Raw genomic sequence first — 23,678 nt, forward strand, 5'->3', positions numbered from 1 at the left:
CATCTCCTAGGTTTGGAGCAAGAAATCCAGATGGGAGAAGAGGAATCTCTCGGCATCTCATCAGCACAATGTGGGTGGACCATACTGTGATTGAAGGCGCGGAGCTAGTTCGTGTTGCAGGCGGTCAAGCCATGTCAGAACGGTTGCGCGGGAGGCAGATCAACGGTTGGAAAGAAGAGTGCCTCGGGCAAGCCGTTCCATGTGCGCAACCAGAGATGTGACCTGCGCCGGGGAATTGACGTTGTCGAAAGGAATCCAAGGTGACAGGATGTCCAGGGCGTGAGCAGTTTCGTGCTCCCTGCGTGCAGCGGCTCGTGTAATTTGAAAATACCCTTCTGCCGTCTGTGGCGTTGGTTGCAACGGGTGGGACACCAAGGTGTCGTGCTGAGTTGGCAGCTTCGGTTTGTTAGTCAGGCTAGCAACAAATCACGTCACTGGGGAAGCCCGCACTGGCGAAGCTTCCAACACAAATGATCCAGGGAACGAAGGGTTGAAAGTGGCACGGCGCTTCGTCGCCCGAAAGTCGCATTCAGGCTAAGTGGTCTTTTTCTCAGGTGGTTGAAGTGACAGCAGAGCGCTTTGTCAACGCTCGCCTTTGATTTGATTCCGCAGAACAGACCTATCCAGCCGACCCAGACCCCGCGCGCACAATGACTGCCATTCAGGGTATTATCAAAGACGCCGTACCGAAAGCCACCGGGACCCGTAAACTCTTTTTTGATTGCTGCTTTTGGGAGCGAAGCGTTTACTCCTCCTCCTCCTCCTCGGCCTCGAGGGTGGTCATGGCAATGCGGTCCAAGTCACGCTGGCCGGACTGGGTGATGCGGCGGCCTCCCTTGTCCTCGTCCTGCTCGAGGACACCAATCTTCTCGAGCGACTGCATGACCTTGCGGTCGACGGAGCCGGAGGCGTCGACGTGGTGGCTGGGGCGCGAGCCGCGGTTCTTCTGGCCACCGTGGACCTGTCGTGCGTGTTAGACTGACCCCCATCTTCATGATGATTGTGTTTTCGAATCGTGTCGTACCTTGCGGAGACGGCCGACACCGACGGTCTTGCGGAGGTAGATGTGACGGGCGACGGCAGCGGCGCGGACGTAGTACCAGTCGATGTTCTGGGGAGGGAGCTCCTTGGCGTGGGACTGCACACTCAATCAGCACAAAACTCTTCACGCACCCCAGTCGCGGGGTGACGAGGGGATTCTCGGGGGTCATTACGGTCTTGACAGTGTCAACCCACGCTGTAGATGACAGAAAACACCATGGTCAGCACTTGCTTCAGCCAATGGCGCCCCTCTGTATCCCCCGTTCGCACGGGATTCAGGTGGGCGCAAGATTTTGCGGTTTTACGAACCTGGGATGCTGCGGCGCTGTCAGTACACAATTTTTTCGAGATGGGGATGCGGCGCGGTAGCGACTTACGGAAGACGACCCTGACGCTTCAAAAAGGCAGCGTAGGCGTCAATGAACTTGCCGGCCTCGACATCGCGAACGGAAACACCAGGCATTTTTGCGGTTTTTATGGAGTCGTAAAGACGAAAGGGTCGGCGGAGGTCGTTGGGAGCAGATGGCTGTCGTCGCTGGCTGAAGATCTGGGCCGTCGAGTGTCGTTGGAGTTTTCCTAGTGGATCTGGTCCGAGCGCAAGCGAACGGAGCTTCGGTAATTCCGCTCCGACAATCCGCCGCCGTGGGCCATGCCAAGACTTCTGTTCCTTTTTGGGCAGTGGTCTGAGGCTGGCAACAAAAGTCGTGGCTTGCACAATCCAAAGATCCTGCCAGTGGGGGCTCGAATACCCTCATTATCTACTCTCAAAGACGCTTGAGACCCCCTGAGCTCTGTTCAAGGCTGGCTTGAACTCTCCCTGGTAGTTGTTTGCTCAGGCGCATGAATGCTCCCTGTAGTCCAAACAGACCTTCAAGCAGCATGTTTCAATCATTCCATTCATTTCAAAAGCTATGGCTACTTACACATTTCGTCTGCAAAAGCATACCCCTCTTACGTTAGCATCATAGCAGCCGTATCAATGACCGAGTGGGGTATACATGCCCCAATAACGCCCAAAATGTGACTCGAAAGCAAATCAAAGATCATTTCTTGTTTTCCGTGGCCACGTCGAAGTCTTGTTTTTCCAGGCCTCCATTGTCCCCGGTTTTGGACGTGGACGCAAGCTAATACCACGAATGAAAGACGCCCGGCGTATTCGAAGGGTTGAAAGTTTGCGACATCTGTCCTGGGTCGATATCCATGCCGTATTGGTTGACCAAGTCGTCCCAGCTGGCCCAGTTCATGGGGTCGTCGCCGAGAGTAGGAGAGGTGGCGGAGCTCGGTGTTTTGTTTTGGTTCGAGGAGTCGGTGCGGGCCAAAGAAGGTTTATGCGAGGGCGGGACCACTGGAGAGTTGTTGTCGCTTATGAAAGTCCCAAGAGGGTCAAAGGGTGCAGGGTTGGAAACAGGGTCCTTGGTAAGCCATTCGGCTTGGTCCATGTTGACGTCCGTGCCTTGAGTCTGGAGGTGTAGGTTTGGGCCTGTTTGCGGCATTGTCGAAAGCATGTCGAGTCCACCTTGTTCCTGCTGTTGCCGGTCTTCTTGCTGCTGCCGTAGCGAGTTCTGCCTGACCAAGTCGGATACTCGTCTACCGCGATCTATTTGATCGAGTGTGGGAGTTCCATTCTGGAGAGCACTCGTGTTTGCGTTTGCCATTGGAACGCCATTGTTCCTTGACCGGGCATATTGAGCGAAAAGATCCAGACCGAGCGGGCCTTGAGAAGCGAGGCTTGGGTAGCTGTTTAACTGCGCACGGAGAATCTCCTCACGCTCCCGCTGGAGCTCAGCCTCCCTGGCTGCGCGAGCTCTGGAGACCAGTTTTCTCAATGGTCGCCAGATGCAACCCTTCTTCTGATCAAGGGTGATATCTTGCCATCGCCTGGCAGCTGTTGCTTCGACAGCACGCCACGCCCGATCCACAACCTCGCCCTTGGTCCGCACGCAGAGCTCCGAGAGAAGAAAGGCGATGGCGTGCCATTGAACATAGGTCCTAAACAGCCACCCCCACTTTTCTGTGCGGGCCTCGGTCTCCAGAAGCAGGGCGTATTCGACATTTTCTAGAGACGTGACGAACAACTTGTCCCTAGTTTCTTGCGGAAGCGAAGCGCCGCCATCCAGACGCTGGTATGGGTGGTATATCATGAGCCACATCTTGGATACAATCAGGCGGGAGACGGTAGCAACAACCCAGTAAAGCGGGACGGTCATGTCGCAATGCTTGAGGTATTTCTCCTCAACCTTGGAGTGTACTTCGGTAATCCACTGTTCCTTTTGCTCCAGAGAAACATGCGCAAGGAACAGGTTGCATCGATCTGGTCCAGGAGGCACATATTGAATACGGCGATAAACATTGGCGACCTCGAACCGGATCAGGCAAAATGTGATTTCTGTGCATCCCTGGCGTTCCTCTGGAAACTCTTCCATTCCTGGATACAGGTCACTGTCGTGGACGTTGAGAGGAATCTTGGTATCAAACGAAGCCTCCACAATGGTTGGGTCGCAGCCGTGATCTTCGCTTGCTCTCGAGTCCAATACGCAAATCTGCCACCAGAGTCGACGACGCATTTCTATGTCAAAAGGTGACAAATGGAAGTGAGTGCCATCCCGGTGGATGCCAAGCGTCTGGGCCATCCGGACTGCAAGCCCGGTCAGGGTCCAAATTATCCGCGCGTCCTCGTTGCGGCGCAAGCAGATGAGAAATATTATAAAGGCTTGCAATACGACCATCTCATCAGACAGAAGGAAGTTGGCGCGAGCAAGCGCTTGTTCGATGCCGAAGCGGTAGCGCGTAAGCAGGGTCGATTTTTCCTCGCCAAATTTCTCCTGGACATCCTCGGATGCAGTAGCAGTGACGGTGGCGTAATAGACGGCAAATAGTAGAGACTCCATCCCCTTTGGTATGCGATCTCGGTTCCTGTTTGCTGCGAGCAGTTTGGGCTCGGTAGTGGGGATGTGGAAGATCTTGAGCAATGGATCCACGTTCTCTTTGTAGAAGCTCCACATCAACTCAAAGATCTCTGGGGGTGGGTGCATCGGTGCCAGGTCCACGTTTGTCGACCTATACCCAAAAATGTAGCTCTGGTGGTCATTTGACGGGGACGAGTCTGGGGATGGGAAATCCTCTTCTTCTTCGGAGGAATGCGACAGGAGGGCTTTGATGTCTTCCACCTGTTTGACGCCGCGATTAAGCATTCATCCAGCAAAGCTGCACCGCAGACAAGGTTGCATACCTCGTTATCCAAGTTTGCCCAAAAGCTACTGTTGATGTACCTGCTCTTTCCCTCATCAACCACCAGCCTACCAAACCTCGTCTCGAGCCCAGCGAGGGCCGAGTTTTCCGGTGGAAGAAATCTCCCTGGTACGGCTCCTCTCGAGCAGAATTCTTGAAATACATTTTCTTCTTCCCGGGGTTCCGGCTCTGGTTCCTGATCCTGCACTTGTTGCGATTCATCCTTCTCGGCCCCCTGAGTCGGTCCTTCGGTTTCGCTTATCGACGGCACACCACCCAATGTTTTGACGACACCCTCCAGCTTCTTCAGTCTATCCAGCAGCTCCGCATCTGCAGGCTTGCGCGGCTTCCGCGGGGCGCGTCCGGGAGCTGGGAATATGCAATCGATTCTGGCCTTGGTGCAGTTGGTGCACGGATGCTTCTTGTCGCATTTGACTTTGCGCCGGCGACAGGTGACGCAAGAGCGAGGGTTCAGGCCGGAGCTGCCACTGGCACCACTGATGCTCCCATTGTGCGTGTGTGAAGGTGGAGAGGTGGACGAAGGCTTCGAGACTCGGTCGCCGCTGCTGTTGCTATGTGCGCGAAGGATTTGGTCAATGGAAGAGGTGTCGGACATGATGGGCGTGAGTCGAGGGCACGCAAGCGCCGGTAACGGATTCGAGGGCCGTGTCGGAGAGCAGTCGCACGCGTTGGCGGGGTAGTCTACGCGGGGGTAGGCGAATGGAAATGGGTGGAGTGAAGAAGATAGCGGCGACTGACATTCAGGTTAATTTGAGGCAAGAGGCAGAATGGAGAGGGCTGATAGGCATCGAAAGATGACGACGTGAGAGACTAGTAGAGTCATGGGCAAGCTGAGAGGAAGACCCGGTCTACGTAGGCCGCGCAAAGCACAGGTACCGCTCTCCGCAGATAGGAACTTTCCAGACGGCCAGGGGACAAGACAGGACTGGACTGCACATGACGCCAATGCGAATACGGGGACCTGACTGGGTGCCGTCCGTGGACAATGGTCAGCAGCGGGGGGCTACCGTAAGCAGCCAGGGCTCGTTGCAGCCGACTGACTACACCAATCACGGCCACGGGCCATGGCAGCCCGTCGGACACGGACGGACGCAGAGTCCGCGCCTGCCCCCCCGGCCGTCCGTGTCCCGCGACAACGAACCCGAACCGTCGGCCGAGCCGCCTTGCTTTTTGGCCCACCCCGACGCCTTCATTCATCGCCCCCAGCCCCCGATTGATTATCTCGCCCTCTGCAGCCTTACCATCTGCATTTGCCGGTTTGTTTCAACCTGTTGTTTCGCTCCGTCGTTTGACCAGCCCCGTAAGGGCGCCCACCTCGGCCACCCGGGTGGGCCCGCCTGGGCATTTACTTAACCGTGCACATGCCCGCAAAGAGCTAGCTTGTGTGGATGTTGAGGGGATTAATAAACTCACTCCACGTGCTATTGATATCTCGCGGCTCCCATCACGCTGCACAGGCCTTGTTCTGCTGTGTGGTGTTTTTTCCCATTTTTTTTTTTTTTCCCTACCACCTGCTCTGCCGTTGTTAAGCGGCCAAGTCATGCATTCGAGTCGAGACCGCGCTTGCAAACGTCGTCTTCTTGCTTGCGGGGGACTTGTTGGTAACATGCTGACAGCTCCAACTCCATGTGTTGGCCTGAAAAGCCAAACAGACCAAACTGCTGAGTAAGAGACAATGTTGTTGCTGCCCAGGGATCATTTCCTAGGATGCTGCTTGGCAGAGGCAGCTTGGTCGTTAATTTCAGACAACCTTTCCAACGCGGCGCGTCCCTTGCATTCTGAGGACCGTTTAACCTTGTTTTCTGCCACAGAACCGAGGCCGGGGTGTGGCAGTCAAGAAGGCTTGTTTGAAAGGGGCAGCAGGACCGAGATCAATGACCACGAGTAAAACCCACAAGGAATTTGCAATATAGCAGCACGAACGTGATACGTTTCAAACTCTTGGCCATGACAGACGGGAAACGCTTTGGTTACAGCTGTTTGAAAAATTGGGAGCAGTGGTGAAGTTTGGATGTCATGACTTCACTATCGACACTCGGAATCGACATTGGCGAATGACAGCTCCTAGAATGTAGCCGTGACAGTGGATGAATTCTCTCTGGGTGACATGGTCAGAAATGATGACTCTTCTTGACATTGACTATTTCATAAACTACAGGGCATGGCGACGGGTCAAAGGAGTACAAATAAATTGCAGCTTTTGGTGGTGTGTCATGAATTAAAAATGGGAGATCGGACATGCGATCGACAAAGCGACTGCTAATTTTGTATATATATGTATTACAGTGGTGTACAAAATACGTATAGGCTGCGTGCACAACGACCCTAATCACCCATGTTCAACCCAACAACCGGAACGCACTCCAGGCTGCTTGCGTATCCCTGGAAGCCAGGCAAATTGGTATTGACGCCGCCATAGACGCTGGTCGACAAGCCACCGCACCTGTTGTTCGAAAAGAGCTTGCACCAGTGATTCGGGCCCGGGTAGAAGCTCTTGACCTTCTTGTCCCACCCAGAAGTCAAGACGTAGCACCTGTTCGACGGAATGGACGCTGTGACACAAGCCTGACGGTTGCGCGCCTTGCAGACGACCACTTGACGCGAGCCGCGCTTCTCGAGGATGGGCTGGGCCGCGTAGTCGGGAGATGTGGTGTCGAAGTCGGCAGGGACGACATCGTCGACTGGTCCCGCCAGAGGACTGTTGTCGAGGGGCGCTGCGGCCACGAGGCCGAGGATGGCGAAGAGCGCTCCGAAAATGAAAGTTGTGAAGTGCATTTTTGAAGGAGTGTGGTATCTCTGAAAGAGTGTGGTGGTGGGTAAACCAACGACTTGGTTGAGAAGGGCTTGCAGGAGACAGCGCTCAGACTGTATTTATGCTTGCACAACCGCTATTCAGGTCCGAGTACTTTGAAAGGGAGCCAAAAGATGGGACAAAGAAGAAGGTATGGCTGAATGAGAGACCTTTGTCTAATGGGGCGAGGCATCATGTGGAGCAGCCATGTGCAAGCCGCTGAGGACAAAGAACAGGCATTGGACTGTTGGAATCGTCTGGACTGCAGTCATTTCCATGAGATCATTGTCGCGATGGCTGATGAAAGACGCTTGTTTTTGAAATAAAACACCACAGTGGGTGTCGAAAATTGAGACTCCCTGGGTCTGGCCGCGGCAATGAATAATTGCTTCCTAAGCGCAATTATAGCAGTGCATGAACGCTCCTTACGCATAGCTGTAGCAGCGAATGAATGCTCCTTAAGCGCAGCTGTACCAGCGAATGAATGCTCTTTGAGCGCAGTCATGGTAGCAAATGAACGCTCCCTAGATGCACTCATGCTTAAATGAGCTTTGAGTATATCTCTTAAATTTAGACACCTTAGTAACCCGACTTGATGGTATCTTACAGGCGCCCGAGACCGCTTCAGCGCAGTCGAGGTATTGCTTTGATCCAGCTCCGTCAACCTTCTATTAAAGACGATTAAAGCGACGAACATCGTTTCTATCCGGGTCGCGCCGCGGTCAGGTTCCCTCTCCCTCAGGTCAACCGATGCGATTTCAGTTCTTGAGTCCGGCGTCCTTGGCGGATTCTACGGGGTGCTCAACGACCTTCTTGGCCGCCTCGCCCTCCTCCTTGACGGCACCCTTGACCGAGTTTTGCCACGCCAGGATACGGCAAGTCTGGACGAGACCAACGCATCCAAGGAAAAAGTTGACCGTGGCGAGGCTAACATTTGTCAGCATATTTTCATCCCGTCTTTGCTCCTTCCCAGGCGTAATCCTGGGCACGGAGTATTGTGGCCACGTACAAGACGTTCTTGGGCCTGATGATAAGGCACCAGCGAGTCCAAATGATACCAGTGGCTGTCAGGGCCATGTTTTGCGAAAGGGAAAGGCTCTCAGCGGGGCGGAAGAAGTCGGCGACACCTGCGAGGACGATGCCCCACTGTATTATCCATCAGCTTGATATACTCGATTGTGCTTCTTTCAATTGCAAAGATGTTTGAGTTTTGATAGTCGCGACGATATCTTGTTCGGATAAGTCGAAGGAGTGAAAGTCATACCTTCATGACAGGGGCCCTGTCGTCGCATTGATGTCAGCGCCGGTTGAGTCAACGGCCCGCTAGCTTTAGGCTAGACGGAGTTTGAAGTGATATTTTCAAGAGGTTCATACCAGAAGTGGACCGTCTTGGGGCCGACCGGGCTGTTCAAGAACTTGGAGAAGCCGCTCTGGTTGCTTGCGGTGCCCGCATTGGCGTCGGCGGCGGTTTGGACGCTGCGGCGCGGCGCTTGCCGAAGCAAGTTGCGCGAGAAGTTGAGGATGCGAGTGGTGGGACGGAAAGACATGTTGACGGGTTGGCTGGAGGAAGAGGGCGGCCGGAAGAAAAGCGACGGTTGAAAGAGTGGAGAGTGAAGACAGAGACCGCGGCGCCGCTGACAGGTTTCGGTATCCGTTGGTGTTGAGCGCTGAACAAAAGGTGGAGTCCCGATTTCTCCGCCCCTGGCCAATCAAGACATGGGTCTTCCCCAGCGGCCGCCGCCCTCCGTTCTGACCCCAGCTTCCGCTCGCCGTCATCCCCAGGTACATCACACCACTTCTCGAACCTCACCCCGTCGCCGACATGGCCACCAAGTACGCCTTCAGCAGCGCCGTCAAGGAGCTGCGCTTTGCGTTGTGCCAGTCCTCTGATGCCAGCGCTGCCACACGGTATGACGATGCCCTATTTCCCCGAGCTCCCCCACAGTGCTTGGAAATTGCAACGACACGGCGCTGATTGGGTGGATACTCTAGCAAGTTCCTGCTCCGTGCTTATCCCACCATGAAGAAGCACAACCCGGAAACTCCTATCATGATCAGAGAGGCCTTGAACGTCGACCCCAAGGTCTACGCCAGATACGGTGCGCACGCGCAACTCCAGCATCGAACGACACATGGGCTGACACGCGGACAACAGAGTTTGGGCGGGAGAAGATGGTTCCATTGAAAGGTGGGCAGCTCTTAGAGGATTCGCAATAGGGATGCTGATTGTTGTACAGATCTGGACGATGCGAGCATTGAGAGCAAGGTGACGGACCTCGTAAAATCATCGTAGTCGACGCAACCGCACACATCATACACGGAGGAACGCAGACATCTAGACTTTATAAACGTCTCCTTGAAGCCGCCCTCGGCCACTCCCGCTTATCAAGCTACATGTAAACTACAGATTGGCAGAGATGGTCGTCAAGTTGCCCGCCAAGTCTCCAAAGCGATACTGGGCCCAGCTCATGCTCGTCTCCAACATTGTGAAAAGCTGGGTGCCTACGTCGTCCTCAGCGGCACCCGCAGCTACATGACAAGGCAAAAGATGGTCGAAGCTCGGATGGGCCTGACGGGCGTCCCCGCGCTCCAGCAGAGCAGACATTTCACGCCGTCTCTTGCCTGGCTCAGCCGTTGCAGCCTGCTTCAATGCATTGTCAAAGCTTCCGACATAGCTGTTCCGCGTTAGCTTAGTACTGTTCAGCGTCAAAGCGGGCACCTACGGCAGCGGCCGAGATTCACCTGCGGCAGACCACATATCGCGCAGATTATGAACGGCCATTCCGCTGCAGATAATGAGGACCCCCTCTTCCCGGAGCTTCGCTACCGCTTGGCCGAGACGGAAATGCTCCTCAGGATCTTCGTTTTTGAAGATGGACACCTGCACCATGGGGACACGCAGGGGGTTCTTTTCAGGATCGAATGCTTCGAGCAATTAGTATTGCAATGTTTGTGTTTGCAGGAACTTGCCAATTCGAAGAGGCACCCAAGCACCGTGGTCCAGTCCCCTATCCACTGGCGTGTAGCCGATTCCCGCCTGTTCCAGCTTTGACATGACATTTTGAGCCAGGTCACGGCTTCCCACGTGCGGGAACTTGAGCTGGTAGTACCAATCCGGAAAGCCATAGAAGCTATCTTTTCAATCAGTGTTGTCCTCACTAGGGGACCTCAGCATCTTACTCGTAGATGAGATCAGTGATTTCTGCGGTGTTCACGAGGACGCCATTCTGACGTCCCTGCCAATGAGCCGAGAATATGACCACTGCCCGAGGCTTGACTTGCTCAGTTATTTCTCTCCCAATTTCTTCTAAGCTCTGATAAGCAGGACTCTCCGGCTCTTCAACAATGCTGGGCTGCTTCTGTCAGATCATGCATTAACCGGAGCGCAGCAATTTCGACTTACACCACCATGGGAGAGAAAATAGACAGGAGTGCGAACAGGGCCCGAGGTCTCTGCCCCCATCATGAGGTTGTTTCGACTAGGAGCGGCACTAGAAGTAACTGGCCCTGAATGGAAAAGGTCCAACGCTGAGTTCAAGAGACTAAGGGAGGGTACGCAAAGCCCAATGATGACAGCGAGTCCTGCGATAAGCAAGACAGACCAGCGGACAATGGGAATATCATACATAGCATATGCAATCATGCAATCATGCAGCAAAAGAAGAGCGAGATTCTAGGAGAAACAAGGAGACTACCTGGACATTTGTAAATACTTTGTTGCTTGACCTGATGTGCGGAACTAGTCCGCTGCGGGTTCCGCTGTCGGACTCACGCACCGCCACGCCAGCCACAACGGTCAAGTCAAACTGCTTGCGCTTGGACGCGATTGCCGTCCATGGCGCCTTTGTCGCGACATGTCCAACCGCGCTCCAACACAAACGCTTGCTAGCTCCCAATGTCTCGCGCGCATTAGCCCAGACCTCTGCGCGACTTCAAAGGCCACCCTGGCCCGTATCTCTTCTTCAACCCGCACGTCTTTCGTTCAGCATACGTCAACGGCAACATTGTCATCTCCACCATGGACGATCCAGGTCCTTTTTACGAGCTGCTAGGCAAGCTTGCCTATGCCTTCACCGAGATCCAGCCACTCATTCCTACCTACGCCCATCTCATCGTTTCCGCCTTGTTCCCCATCTACGCCGGCGCGCACGCCTCGCTATCCAGACCGACCTCCGCAGCAAAGCCGCACAAGCCCAAGAAGAAGGTCACAATTGCAGTAGAGCAAGAGGAGGAAGACTCAGAGCAAGAAGAGGAAGATGAAATCCAAAAAATGGAAGGACTTTCGCCGGGCGATGCCCTCATCTTCCCGCTGATGGCCGGCGTCACGCTGACAGGCCTATACTTCCTCATCAAGTGGCTCAAGGATCCAGCTATTTTGAACAAAGTTCTGAACGGATACTTTGCGCTCTTTGGATTGCTCAGCGTGAGCCGTTTCCTCACTGACGGCATGGACCTCATTCACGGAATCGTCTTTCCTCGCTCCTATTCAATTGGCAAAACCGTCTACGACGTTCACACTCGCGCAAAGGTAGCAAAGCCTCTGGGGTCGCCGAGAGCGAAAGCTATTTCTTCTCCTCTTCCGGGAATTTTTGGCCAGATTCCCCTACCCTCGTCCGTGGAAGCAGCGCTCTGGAAGATTCGCAACACCCCGAAGGTGAAGCTCACTGCGAAGCTGTTTGTCCGCAATATTGTCTCCGCAAAGGCGCGAATCGGCATATTCGGCGTCGCCGGGTTTGTCCTTGGCCTCGCAGCTGTCTTGTACTTCAATTTGGTTGACAAGCCTTGGTTCCTCACGAACCTTATGGGCTTTGCATTCTCCTACGGCGCACTTCAGATTATGAGTCCTACGACGTTCAGCACCGGAACTCTACTTCTCTCGGCGCTCTTCTTCTACGACATTTACATGGTTTTCTTTACGTAAGAACTTTCTCTCACACTGCTGGAAGACTGCTAATGGAGCAAAGGCCGATGATGGTGACAGTTGCCAAATCCCTTGACATTCCCATCAAGCTTCTCTTTCCCCGTCCAGATGTTCCCTCGAAGGATCCGAACAAGCCACCGATCAAACAACATGCCATGCTAGGCCTTGGTGATGTCGTTCTTCCAGGAATCATGATTGGTCTGGCTCTTCGCTTCGACCTGTACATGTTTTACTTGCGAAGACAATTCCGCACTGGGGTTGCTCCTGTCTCCGATTCGCCCACATCAACCACTGCAGACGGTGCTGAGAATTCGGACAAGGCTACAGAGACCGAGCAAGCCCAAAGGAGCGTGGTCCACAAAGTTCCCTACACTTCAGTCTCAGGCCGATGGGGAGAGTATCTGTGGTCGGCCACACCATATCACGATTTTACTTTTCCAACTCCCTACTTCAAAGCAACTATGGCTGGCTATGTCGTGGGAATGCTGGCTACGCTGGCAGCCATGCAGATAGCCAATCACCCTCAGCCGGCTTTGCTCTATCTTGTTCCAGGCGTTTTGATCAGCGCATGGGCAACCGCGCTGTTCAGAGGAGAGCTGAAGGAAATGTGGGAGTTCAGCGAAGCGGTGGATGACGAAGAAGAAGAGACGCACAACGACACGGCCAAAAAGATTGGCAGTCAGAGTATCCTTTCCAAGGAGAGAGCCCAGCGCTTTGAGAAGCGCGTGAAGAATGCTATGGAAAAGAACACTGAGGGCGATTCGACAGCAGACGACAAGGGTATTTCTCAGCCGAAACGCGATCGGAAGTCTGAGAAGGAAGTGCGTGATCGCGAGCTACTCCACTTCTCCGTTGTTGCCCCGTATTCACCCAAGAAGTCAAAGCGTGGAAACCAGGGCTCTAACAGCGGTGCTGACTCCACAGACAGCGACGAAGCTGGCAAGGATATGAAGAGTTGGAGTACGAGGATTGAAGTGGACGCGGTTGACGGCTCTCCAGCGAAGCGGAGGAGGGTGAGCTAGAAGGTCCCAGTTGCGGACATTTCCCCTGTGGAGGGAATTTACCAAGTTTCAGACTTCTTCTCAGAATCCAACCTTAGCGACGATGGCGACTTCCACAATGACGACTGACAGCATGGAAAGACGGACCGCAGCATTGGGAATGGCGTTGTACGGGTAATGTTAGGAATCAATTCAATTTTCAAGTCATCGTGGTTCGACCGTCACTCATGACAGCATGCATGGTTCGCGAACGATTTGGGCACTTTGGTTGCAGCCCAGTTTCGGGAGCCTTGTATATTCGCCACCAATGTCTCTGCTCACGTATTGAAACTCTAGTTCGGAAACGCTGCCGGAGCCCGAGCGAAAACAAGGCCAACACGTGGCAAAGCGCCGTCTGAATATGCCGACCGGACCAAAACAACAGGCTCAAGGCATCTCCACGGACCAGCATATCTTCAGAACAAAATGCTGACGGCGGCGCGGCGCCACCAAACCCGTTGATGATCTTCAACGGCAGGACGTTCCATCGGGTCGGAGAGGTGCAGATCCAAGGGCTGGACCTCCCATCAGCCACGCGCTCGCTTGTTCTACCCAGCAAACCACAAGCTATCAACTTGACGGGGCGGCGCCGCGCCAACCACGCACCCGGTCAGCCTTGCTCCGCAGCTTGCTAGCGCCCGTCACGGCCGCAAGACAAGGGGGTCTAGACCTCTGGTATGCTGTTATTCTGCAGCGCCCACGTCCACGGGGTCGCTTCTCTGCCCTGTGCTGCAGAAAAACTCGTCTTGTGCCACCTTGCCGCAGACGAGTCGGCTAGCTCCCTGCTATACCTTGCTTTGCGCACGGCTCCGCAACTGCCTTCTTCCGCGGAATCCAAAGGTCTGGATCAGGACTATCTGGCTGTTAACCACGCCTTTGCAAAAGTTTTGATTCGAGCACATTGTTGGAGAATGGGTTATCGCCACCCTGCAGGCCAGGATTGCGATGGTCACGATGGCGAGGGCCCTCTTACAACGTTACTCAAGATCAAAAGAATCCGAGTCTCCGCTTTGACAAGACACATACCTATCGACATGGAAATATGAAAAGGGCATCAGCTGGAGCCGCGCAAGTAACGCGTGGTCCTCCGACGACGGCGCGGTTGTCACCTCGTGAGTGCCAGGAACCAGACCCGAGTTAACGGAGCAAAAGGGAGGCTTTTACGCAACGATAAGTGGTCTCGCAAAATCACCCCAGGGACCTCCCAGGTCATATTGACATGTTCAAAAAAAAAGGTAGATATATTCACCTTCTTATCACGTCTTCTTGTTTCATCTCTCGTTAACCCAAGTCACACTTTTGTTTCATCGACCGGCTTCTGTTCTACACGTCTTCATGCCCAACAGCGTAGGAGTACTTGTTTGCATTTTCTCGTTGCCGTCTTACTCCAGACTAATGTCCATACCAGAAAACTTGCCCATCAAATGGCTTCCCAAGGAATTGATGGCGAAGCCAGCTCGAGTAATGTTACCCCTACTAAAGACACTCCTTCGGACGATGAAGTTCTGGATTTCAATGATGAATGGCTCTCCACAATACGGAGTACCATCAGAGACATGCACATCATTCTTTCGTCGGGCGGGACCATTAATTATCTTTCGACAAGCTGCAAGCGCTTGTTGGGTTACGATCCAGAACAGCTGATACGACAAAAGATTACCGACTACATTCACGAAGACGACTTGCCGACATTCGCATCTGAGCTTTTCGAGAGCCAAACGACGGGAAGTACGTTTCGATTTTATTGTCGGATGCGACGAGCGCAGGCTGAATCCGGCGATGGAGCACCTTCACCAGGAGGAGTCTTGGCCGCCATGCCGGATTACGCAATCTTTGAGATTCAAGGACACTTTGAATCAATAGAGACAGCGTCCGACAGTGCTGTTAATACGATTATCCAGCCGGACGGAGGCACGGGAGGCTTCTTCAGCGTCATGGCGCGGCCATATCCCCTGTCACAATCTGCCGAACTCGACCGCTTTCTCGCCCTCAAACTTGAAGAATTGGTGCTCAATTCACACATCACTCAGTTGAGAGCTGAGGAGAGCGTGTTGCAAGAGACCGCACCAATATCTCCGTCTCAACTTTCTCCAGATGGACAATTCATGGAGAATCTGCCTTTTTTCGTGTCTGGAATGAATCCCCTGATCAACCCGCAATCGCAACAGGGGCAATCTCTGTCACCTCTGGACCGCCCTCCCGACCCAGCATTCAGCGGTCCAGAGCATCATTCAACGCTACAGTCACCATTCATTTCGCCTCCTCCGAATAATCAGCAGCCGCAACCGCTGTCACCACTGGTCAACTCGCCACCTGGTTATCCTCCGCAGCCATCGCCATACCCCTTGCTGCCGGGTATGCCACCACCACTACTTCGTCATGGCTCTAGCACCGACACTGCTACCCCCTCGGCCTCATTTCCATCGACACCTACGCCCCTCGCCGTCGCCGCCGCCCCAGTGTGCCATGTAGCTCCCACATCGCGCACGCCGACCGTTGTCAGTGGAGACTTGGGAATCATGTACACGCTCAAATCCGTAAAGCCCAGCCCAGAGTCCGCACCCATGATGCCCGTAACACCAGTCGGTCTCGGTCCTCCGCCCCCTGCCCACCCCGGTGGCGTGTCTGTCACTGGCGGCAGCTACTTTTCTCCCGACGCTGCTGTGGCCGCCGCCGCGGCAGCTACCACTGCCGAAATGCCCCCTGCTTCTCTTCTGGACCGTCCAGGACCACCATTCGCCGCTGCAGCGCCTCCTGGGTCGCAACAGCAGCCTTTCCCGCCGTCTTTTCCTGCCACTGCAGCCAGCGCCGCGCCCCCCGGTTTTCAAGTTCCTCTATTCCCACCCGTGCCCATGCAGAGCGGCGTGCCTATGCAAACCGGACCGCCTCCATCGCCGTTTGCTCCCCCTGGCAGCGCCATGGGCGGTCCACCAGGCCCAGGACCGGGCAGCTTCGTACCTGGACCAGGCGGCATCCCGCTCGATCTTGTCATGCTGCCGCCACACCCACAGCAGCAGCAGCACCTGGGCGTAGCCGTTGGGCCCGAGGCAGTGCTACCAGGAGGAGCAGCGGCAGGGACGAAAGGCGGCGCCGCTGCGGTTCCCAGGGGACCAAAAGTGGCTGGGAGCGCCGGCTCTCAAGGAAAGGGCTACGTGTGTGTGGAGTGCGGGACAACACAGGCGCCCGAGTGGCGCCGTGGACCCATGGGACCGAAGACGCTGTGTAATGCGTGTGGCTGTGAGTCTGCTTCTCCTTCTTCCTACTTTTCTTCCTCGCCCCCTTTCCCGCGTCGCTCTCGCCATGAACCTTTATGTGTGTGATGTGGGGAGAGCTGATCAATGTGCCGCAGTGCGCTGGTCCAAGGGACCCGATGGCCCCAACAGCCGTAATCGGGCGGCGGCGGCGGCGGCGGCAGCGGCTGCGGCTGCGAGGAAAGACGAGCAGGGTGGCAGCAGAAGTGCCGCTGCGGCTGCTTCTTCAACGGGCACGGGGAATTTGGGAGCGGCAGGAGATGGTGCGGTGGTTGAGAAACCTGCCGAATGGTAGAGGTCAGTAGTGAGTTGGCCGGTGTGGAAATACGTGGTTTTGGACCGTGTGAGTTTACTTTGCTTGCTTGCTTGGATTGGAGTTTGGAGCATTCAGGGGCGGAATATTGCACTACTTGGAATATACTGCCAGGAGAACTTTGCCAATTTTTCTTTGTCGGCGATGTTTGGAGTTTTCTGGCGTTCAACGAACAGGCAGGCGTACAGGAAATGGCGTTCTATGCGGGACATGACTGTTTTTGTGGAGAAGTAAAAGGAATAGGGCACCGTAGCGGGTCTCTTTTTCACGCCGTTGACGGTTTAGCGGTAATGACCTCTTTATGAATGGAGAAAACAATCGTATTGGAGTGCCCGCCCGCTGCTGTGTCGAACGACCGATGAATGGACCGAGTCGTGGACTGACTGGCCTGCGCTGGACTGAATGGAAGTGTGCTGTCTCCCGTTTCCTCCAGGTCATTCGACTGCTGCTCTATGTAAGCTCTGTCTACTTTGCCACTCACTGCTCCAAAAGGAGGTGCATACCTAGAGCCACCTAGCCACACCTCCCCACAGCCTGCTCATCCAACGCACCCAGAGCCCTGGCGCATGTGCAGCGCAGCATACGGCATGCAGCGCGGCCCCACCCCACAATACCCATATTTCATACCCCGTCAGGAGCGGCACTCCCCCAGCTCGCTGCCGGGGCCCTGTGCCAATCCTTCCTCGCATCCACCCTCCCGCGCGCTGCGCAGATCAGATCAGCGCGCCCCTCAGCCCCCCCTGGCGCATCATCGCCGTGTCAGCGACGAGTTGCTCGGCGGCCGACAAGCGGGAGATCTCCCGCCACGGACGTGCCCCCTTTCGCACCCCTTGCGATACGAGCGGACGGCCGTGCCGCGCGCGGACGCAAAGGCAGAGGAACGGGTTGCGCGGAGCGGGGGATGCGGATCAGCGCTCGTTGCTCCCCGGGCTGGCTTAGCTTGAGTGAACTGACTTTCTTTCTTTGCCCTCCGTTTACCCGTCGCTTCCCCGTCGTGAGGGAGGGAGGCTCTTGGCTGGCTCTATGCTGATCGGCACGGCGCTGTTGTTTTTCTGCGTGTTATTTTGCTGAGAGGGGGACAGAGGAAGGGAGATGATAGTGATCCTTGGATGATGTGGACAGTACGAGAAGCAAGTGGACTGAGTGGGAGAGGTAGTCGAACTGCGAAAACTTCAAGGGGGCTTGGGTCAAGGAGGACGGGAGGGAGTGCACATCGATCGAGATAAACGGTGGTGCCCAAAGACAATCAATCAGCGATCCTTCGCATCCTGAGTGGCTACTAACAGACAATAAATCCTCGTGTGTGGACCAGAAAGGGAAATAGGAGTATAAGTCCGCCTGCCCGTCCGTGATAGTAAAAGTTTATCTAGACGTCGCTTCAAAAAATGACGGCATGGACGGCACAGCATATATGGGCGCTGTACCCCCCATCCCTCGCCATGTCTGCAAACACAATTTCATCCACTTTACACCATGTGTCCATTTGGGAAAACGCTGGACGCGCGATGTGCGATCGATTCGACGCTTTCTCTTGCGCCTCTGGCCGACGATATTCTATGACCAGAGTCTCGCAGCCTCGCAGGATTCTTCCGCCCATTTCTGTTCTCCAACTTCGTCAGACGGACCACCCAGAAGCCGCAGGATTCCTTCCACTTGACCAGAACAATGCAGTGTTCCGTGGAGATATCAGGAGAGACAAGGGGCGACGTGAGTGGGATGAACCACACTCAAGACACGCGAACGACGACACAGCATCGACGAGACATCTCGACGGAAGGCGACGGATTCGACGGCACAACGCTGGGAGCGCGACTCCGTACACGCCGAAGTGTTTGCGATGTAGACATGACCACACGCCCCATGGACGACGTGTGGATGCGCCTGGGACGCGAGACGCCGCCTCAGGCACGCCTGTGGGCTTTTGGAGAGTAGCCAAGCGCAGAGTGAGAAGCAGACGGCCCGATCAACAGCCTGGAAAGAGGGGCATCCAACTCGCCTCGTTACGGAAAGTCGACGGCACAGTGTGGGTGAAAGAACTAATACCTCCTGGCCCGGCGGCTTCGTTTAGGGAGCACTCGTTTACCACCACAGCTATACTTGGGGGGCATTCATCCGCTACCACGGTCAAACCTAGGAAGCTGTCATTCACTGCTAAAGTCAAAACCAGAGTCTCATTTCTTTCGACACTACTGTGACGCGATGAGCCAAACAGACCCTGATGACGTATCTCGATCCAGACCCCTTACCTCCATGTCCTTCGGTTAGATAGTTGGAGTACAAGATTATTCGGGGCCCAGCAGAAGGGGAGATACCGGCGCACAAGGCGCGCCGCAGCAGCAGCGGCAAGTTCGAGCGAGCGCCACCTCCACCACCGTCTCCACCCACGGAAGCGAAAGAAGCTTGGGAGCAAGATGAAACAAACAGTCTGGCGACTCAGGAACAAGACGGCGACATATGCACACCGACGTCACCGATACACTCCACCAACGACTCTCGCCATACTTGCCACGTCTACTCCCCTCGCGTCCGTTCGTCTTTGCCCCAACCCACCATAGGGAGACGTGGGCAGATGGAGGTCAACGCGACAGCCGGCCAGACAGCAACCAGACCCCGTGTTCAGGTCCACCATCTCAACGACCAACGTGTCTCCCCACGCCGTTCGGACCCAATCGTCCGTCCGTAGCTCCAACACGCCAACGTGACCAGCAACATCTTGCCGCGCCATACCGTACTGTCGCAGAGCTTCCTACCCTTAGACGCAAAGTTTCGTCACCCCGCCGACGTCACAGTGAACCACCAGCAGAACGATGAACACGTTCATCCCCGATCGCCCCTCCATCGGTAGCAACCCTATCAGCACCCAAGCAAGAGCCGGCATGAGCGAAAGGGGGGGAGGGAAGGGGGCCTGAAAGCCCGCACGCTGTCTCTTGCCCAACGGAGTGGAATGCACGAAGCAAGAGAGAGTTGGAAGAGTAGGGCCCGGCAGAGCCAAATTTCCCGAGTTGAGTCGAGTTGAGTCGAGTTGAGTCGAGACGAGATGGGATCGCCACTGGGCCAGAATGACACTCCTGCCGACGACGGGCCCGGCCAACACGAAGCCTGTAGGGCCAGACGAGACAATATCGGATCAGCAATCGGGCACGAGGCCTCACGCCAGGACAAGGCAGGACGATCGAGAGTCGGGCGGGCTGGACTGAGCCAGGTGGATGACGGTACTGTGAACGCAACAACGTATAAGGAGCCGTGGTTGAAGAGAAGGGCTGGCGCGCGCAGCGCGTGAGTTTGTGAGCCATGCTCGAAATGGGAATGCGGCGTGCTGATCACACGCCTGCCGGCCTGAAGTCGCGCCGTTTGAAGAGTTAGTTTTGGGATGGAGCTTGTGGGATTAGACGAGGCGAGAACCGTTGTTGTTGTTGTCGTTGGCATCGCTCCTCGGCTGCCTGGTTCGCGCCCGGCAGGGAAAGTGTAGACGCCGTGGACGATCCTCTCCATGGATTGTGGGGAAGAAGTGGTGGAGGTGGGTCGTGTGGAATAAGGGTTGCGGATGGTTGTTGACATCTGGCTTATGCCCATATCGTCATTCCGCATATGACGTCGACCGGCAGCGGGCTGGCTGAGTTTATTTCGAGATGGGCAACTGCCGCTTCATGGCATTGTCTAGCCGGCATGTACAGTGTGAAGAATTGGCGGAACTTGGCGGTTGATGTCATGACCACTCGACGCGGCTGTGCAAGTGCATATCATCTCTGGAAAATAGCCCATTGAGAAAAACAGAATGGGGATCAGCTGCGACTTGGCTGAAGCAATGATGAGGAAAAGATGGGATCAAAAAAGGTTCAAGGACATAAGGTTATGGCGAGGACGAAAATAGGTAAGCATGGCCGCTGATCACCTCGTGCTTTGGCTGCCGCCAGGCGTTTATAGGCGAAATGAACAATGCTGACTTGATGCGGGTCAGGTCTGGCCAATCATCGCGGCGTACATGCTCAACACCAAGCGCGGTTTCGTGGGCATCCAAGTTGGGACAGAGTTCTGTGGCAAACAATCGATCGAACAGGCCGACATGAAGTTGGCAAAATGCCTGCTAGCAATGATCAACATAGGGCTGGAGACTGGCAGAAGGTCCAAACGACACAGATGCGAGGAACGCTGGTTCCGTGCCCTCCCGGAAGCGGGAAGACATGCCGGTCGTGCGTCCCGTTTGATTGTGCATTTTTGGCGCAACCTTTTTTCTTTGTTTGTGGTGTTGATCTTTGCTAGAGACAGGAGTAGTGGCGGTCATATTTGAGGATGATGCCAAAAGCTGGGGTGAATTGTTAGCCGTGTCGAGGCTTCGTGTGTGGCATCTCGATTCTTCATCTGCTGATGAAGAAAATGCGAACCGAAAAACTGTCACACCGCCACATTGAATGACCTCACTACCAAGGACGGGCGAAACTATGCTTTGCGACGTTCAGTGAGCCCCAGGCTGAGCCCTGAGCCACACACGCAACGGAACGCTCCTTAGCAACACCACTGCAAGAGTTATGTAGAGATGCTATGATGTCATGGGTCGACAAGTGATCATCATCCATGCACCGTAAAATCTCGGTGCGGACACGCTGGGGCACGTCAAATCTTCTCCGGAGTATAACCCTATTCCAACCCCAGGAGATCCCACCCAGGGTTTGAGTGGTGCGGGCCACGGCAAAGAGAGGGTACGGATTGCCTAAGGGCCCGATGTTCTCAGGTTTTCAGGAGGAAGGAGCGCCGAGTTACGGAACGAGGAGGCGTCGTAGGCCGCGTCCGCGTCCGCGCATGGTCGTTTGGTGCTATTTGTTTTGGTCGAATAGCAAGGTCCGGGAAGCTCCGTGAGCGAGTCGTGAGTGGGGTCCAAGTTAGTAATGGGGTACTGCTAACAAACAAGCCACTTGAAAAAAAACGTGGGATGTTTAGCTCTCGGCGAGGTCACTTCGTCGCATCAATGCCCCGAGGAGTGAATGGGAGCCTCCTGCTCCTTGCAATTCAATCAAGCAGCATCGGCGTGGCCAGGAGATTGCCGAGCAGCCTGCAGAGCGCCAATCATGGATTGCAGTTTACAAGTTTTACCCAGACGCGGACGGAATATGGAATCCAGTCGCTCAAAAAGCTTCGAGTGGGCCAGGGGTCTAGGATGGTGTGCCTCAAGCGGGAGGTCACTTTGTTTAATGGGGGCGTATTGTCGCGACTGCAGATCCCTTGGACGAAGGTCGTGAGGAAATGGAGGTCGGGCGGATGACGTTCTAGTCTCCTGGTCATCCGGAATGACTTCTTGGGAGGTGGCTCTTGGGATGACGTAGGCTCCCGTCGAAATGGCATGACAGCGGGACAGTTCGCAGCAGAAACTGACACGGTGTGCAGGTGCTGGGTCGTGGGGGGATGGCAGCTGAGTCGTGTTGGGCGAGGCTTCAAGTAGACGAGTCGTGCAGGCGACGTCATTGGGGAAAATTGTCTCCAATACGTTTCAAGAACCAAAGCGACGTGGGATGAAGAGGACAAAGATCTGCCCGGTTCGACACGGGGCCGAGTTGATTTTGTCGGCAGATGAAGCTGTCCGTGACCGCTGTTTGCAGGGCGTCACAACGTCACATATTCCTGACGGCGTGACGCCGACGTATCTCAGAACGTTGGCCGATAAGCGGGCGAGATAGGTTCAGAGGCACCCGAGCCAACGGACGCGCCTCCGGGGAGTGGTGTCGACTCCCACGGGGAGGGAGGCGAGAGCCGGATAGGGAAGAAGAGGTCGGGGCAGCCCTACCGACAGGGCAGAAAATGGAACAGAGTGGCAGCCCAAGCCTTTGATTGGCGTCACTTCGCATCGCCTCCACGTGTCGACCATGTAGCCGCGAGCCGGGACATTCGATGGGGGCAAAACAGCCTAACCATGAGCGCGGAACGCAGGAGGCCGCGATGTTGACACAGAGGGCTCGTAGGCGCGGTCGTTTTTCGGACGGGCCAAAACCGGCCTAGCGCCTCATGGAATGCCACGTGCGGAAGAGGGCGACGGGTGCTGTGACATGCTTCTGGAAGAAGCTAAAATCAGCTCACAATTGCTGGCGGGATAATGTTATCCACGTTGGCACGCCCGGCTGAGGTGGTCCTTTTTCTGATTGCGTACGTCTGACAAACATGGTCGACGACGACGGCGACGGCGACGGCGACGACGAAATGATCGGGTCGTCGCTCCGCTTGCCGCCGCGGCTGCTGGTGGCTGGAGAGAGCAGAGGTTTGGCAGGGAGGAGGATGTCGGTCTAGTTTTCCCAATGGAGATGGAAATGTTTCAGGGACGCCGTGGTTTTGTAGTCGTCGGCCATGGCTGTAGGAGCGCTGTACTGTACTGTACTGTACGTGTAGGTGGGGCATCGTCATCCACCTGGGTCACTCACACTGTCTCTCTCTCTCTCTCTCTTTTCCGAGCGGTGAGGAAGCGATTCTGTGGCGATTGCGATTCTCGTCGAGCATTGGTAGGGCCGACGACAGCGTCTCCAATGCTGGTCCCTGGCAGACAGAGCCTCGACGCGAGGAGGCTCTAGCAGGGCGTTGGTGTGGCGCTTTTGGCGGGAACCTTGGCTGGTGCGGGCCGCTGTTTTTTGGGGGAGGGCACTCGGGCGCATATCGGGGCACGCGGGTTTCGGTGGTCAGTCGAGACGGGGCGAAGACGTGGATGCCGGTGGTTGATGAGTACATGGCATGGCGGCGTTGCTGGGTTGTATGTGTATGTGGGCGAATTTTGTCGTCGTCGCCGCTGAGTCGGACAATGGGCTGGCTGCGCGGCCCCCAATGGTATTAAAGCGACGCCGGCAGCGTCATGACCACCCTCGTTCCTCCCTCAGTCTCCACTGGATCCACTTCAGGTCGTCCTTTCCCCGCCGCTCCGGTCCGTCCATTGTCTGTCCTGTCCTGTCCAGTCCTGTCCAGTCCATAATTGCTCTGTCCTGTCCGCCCTTCCGCCTGCCTCAGCCCGCACAGAGAGAGGAGCAAGGCTCCGCGCCCCCACCACCTTCAGTTCGCTTCACTTGACCTCACTCAACCACCATCGCCGTCCACCAACACC

At 55.4% G+C, this 23,678-nt stretch overlaps 8 protein-coding genes across 8 annotated transcripts; 3 read left to right on the forward strand and 5 right to left on the reverse strand.

Annotated features, from left to right (window-relative positions):
* Positions 1–489: 489 nt before the first annotated feature.
* On the reverse strand, positions 490–1,589 carry J3D65DRAFT_625972 (40S ribosomal protein eS19). Its single transcript, XM_066800386.1, is given in 5 exon segments — positions 490–961; positions 1,025–1,138; positions 1,215–1,240; positions 1,395–1,399; positions 1,419–1,589. 5 exon segments carry the CDS (start codon positions 1,502–1,504, stop codon positions 746–748), a joined length of 447 nt encoding a protein of 148 aa, XP_066655693.1. The 5' UTR covers positions 1,505–1,589; the 3' UTR covers positions 490–745.
* A 576-nt stretch (positions 1,590–2,165) lies between these two features.
* Positions 2,166–4,885, reverse strand: J3D65DRAFT_603514 (fungal-specific transcription factor domain-containing protein; the record flags this gene model as incomplete). The annotated part of the gene is made up of 2 exons (XM_066798215.1): positions 2,166–4,208; positions 4,271–4,885. The coding sequence occupies 2 exons, from the start codon at positions 4,883–4,885 to the stop codon at positions 2,166–2,168; spliced, it is 2,658 nt and encodes an 885-aa protein (XP_066655694.1).
* A 1,730-nt stretch (positions 4,886–6,615) lies between these two features.
* Positions 6,616–7,065, reverse strand: J3D65DRAFT_603515 (uncharacterized protein; the record flags this gene model as incomplete). Its single annotated transcript, XM_066798216.1, has 1 exon — positions 6,616–7,065. The coding sequence occupies one exon, from the start codon at positions 7,063–7,065 to the stop codon at positions 6,616–6,618; it is 450 nt and encodes a 149-aa protein (XP_066655695.1).
* Positions 7,066–7,406: 341 nt separating this feature from the next.
* Positions 7,407–8,795, reverse strand: J3D65DRAFT_387110 (uncharacterized protein). The gene is made up of 5 exons (XM_066795814.1): positions 8,456–8,795; positions 8,346–8,361; positions 8,091–8,227; positions 7,689–8,008; positions 7,407–7,605 (listed from the first exon to the last, which is right to left on the reverse strand). The coding sequence occupies exons 1-4, from the start codon at positions 8,626–8,628 to the stop codon at positions 7,840–7,842; spliced, it is 495 nt and encodes a 164-aa protein (XP_066655696.1). The 5' UTR covers positions 8,629–8,795; the 3' UTR covers positions 7,407–7,605; positions 7,689–7,839.
* Positions 8,796–8,903: 108 nt separating this feature from the next.
* J3D65DRAFT_668188 (thioredoxin-like protein) lies at positions 8,904–9,374 on the forward strand (the record flags this gene model as incomplete). Its single annotated transcript, XM_066803092.1, has 4 exons — positions 8,904–8,989; positions 9,074–9,180; positions 9,237–9,269; positions 9,319–9,374. 4 exons carry the CDS (start codon positions 8,904–8,906, stop codon positions 9,372–9,374), a joined length of 282 nt encoding a protein of 93 aa, XP_066655697.1.
* Positions 9,375–9,433: 59 nt separating this feature from the next.
* On the reverse strand, positions 9,434–10,758 carry J3D65DRAFT_625986 (aromatic ring-opening dioxygenase LigB subunit). Its single transcript, XM_066800387.1, has 5 exons — positions 10,485–10,758; positions 10,262–10,434; positions 10,052–10,212; positions 9,805–10,006; positions 9,434–9,756 (listed from the first exon to the last, which is right to left on the reverse strand). The coding sequence occupies exons 1-5, from the start codon at positions 10,722–10,724 to the stop codon at positions 9,483–9,485; spliced, it is 1,050 nt and encodes a 349-aa protein (XP_066655698.1). The 5' UTR covers positions 10,725–10,758; the 3' UTR covers positions 9,434–9,482.
* A 138-nt stretch (positions 10,759–10,896) lies between these two features.
* On the forward strand, positions 10,897–13,216 carry J3D65DRAFT_625989 (signal peptide peptidase-domain-containing protein). The gene is made up of 2 exons (XM_066800388.1): positions 10,897–11,998; positions 12,046–13,216. The coding sequence occupies exons 1-2, from the start codon at positions 11,100–11,102 to the stop codon at positions 13,022–13,024; spliced, it is 1,878 nt and encodes a 625-aa protein (XP_066655699.1). The 5' UTR covers positions 10,897–11,099; the 3' UTR covers positions 13,025–13,216.
* A 1,250-nt stretch (positions 13,217–14,466) lies between these two features.
* Positions 14,467–16,362, forward strand: J3D65DRAFT_553837 (uncharacterized protein; the record flags this gene model as incomplete). Its single annotated transcript, XM_066797151.1, has 3 exons — positions 14,467–14,844; positions 14,944–15,332; positions 16,170–16,362. The coding sequence occupies 3 exons, from the start codon at positions 14,467–14,469 to the stop codon at positions 16,360–16,362; spliced, it is 960 nt and encodes a 319-aa protein (XP_066655700.1).
* Between the last annotated feature and the right edge of the window lie 7,316 nt (positions 16,363–23,678).

This window comes from Phyllosticta citribraziliensis (assembly GCF_038025025.1).
Source record: "Phyllosticta citribraziliensis strain CPC 17464 chromosome Unknown J3D65scaffold_6, whole genome shotgun sequence".
Lineage (NCBI taxonomy): Eukaryota > Fungi > Ascomycota > Dothideomycetes > Botryosphaeriales > Phyllostictaceae > Phyllosticta > Phyllosticta citribraziliensis.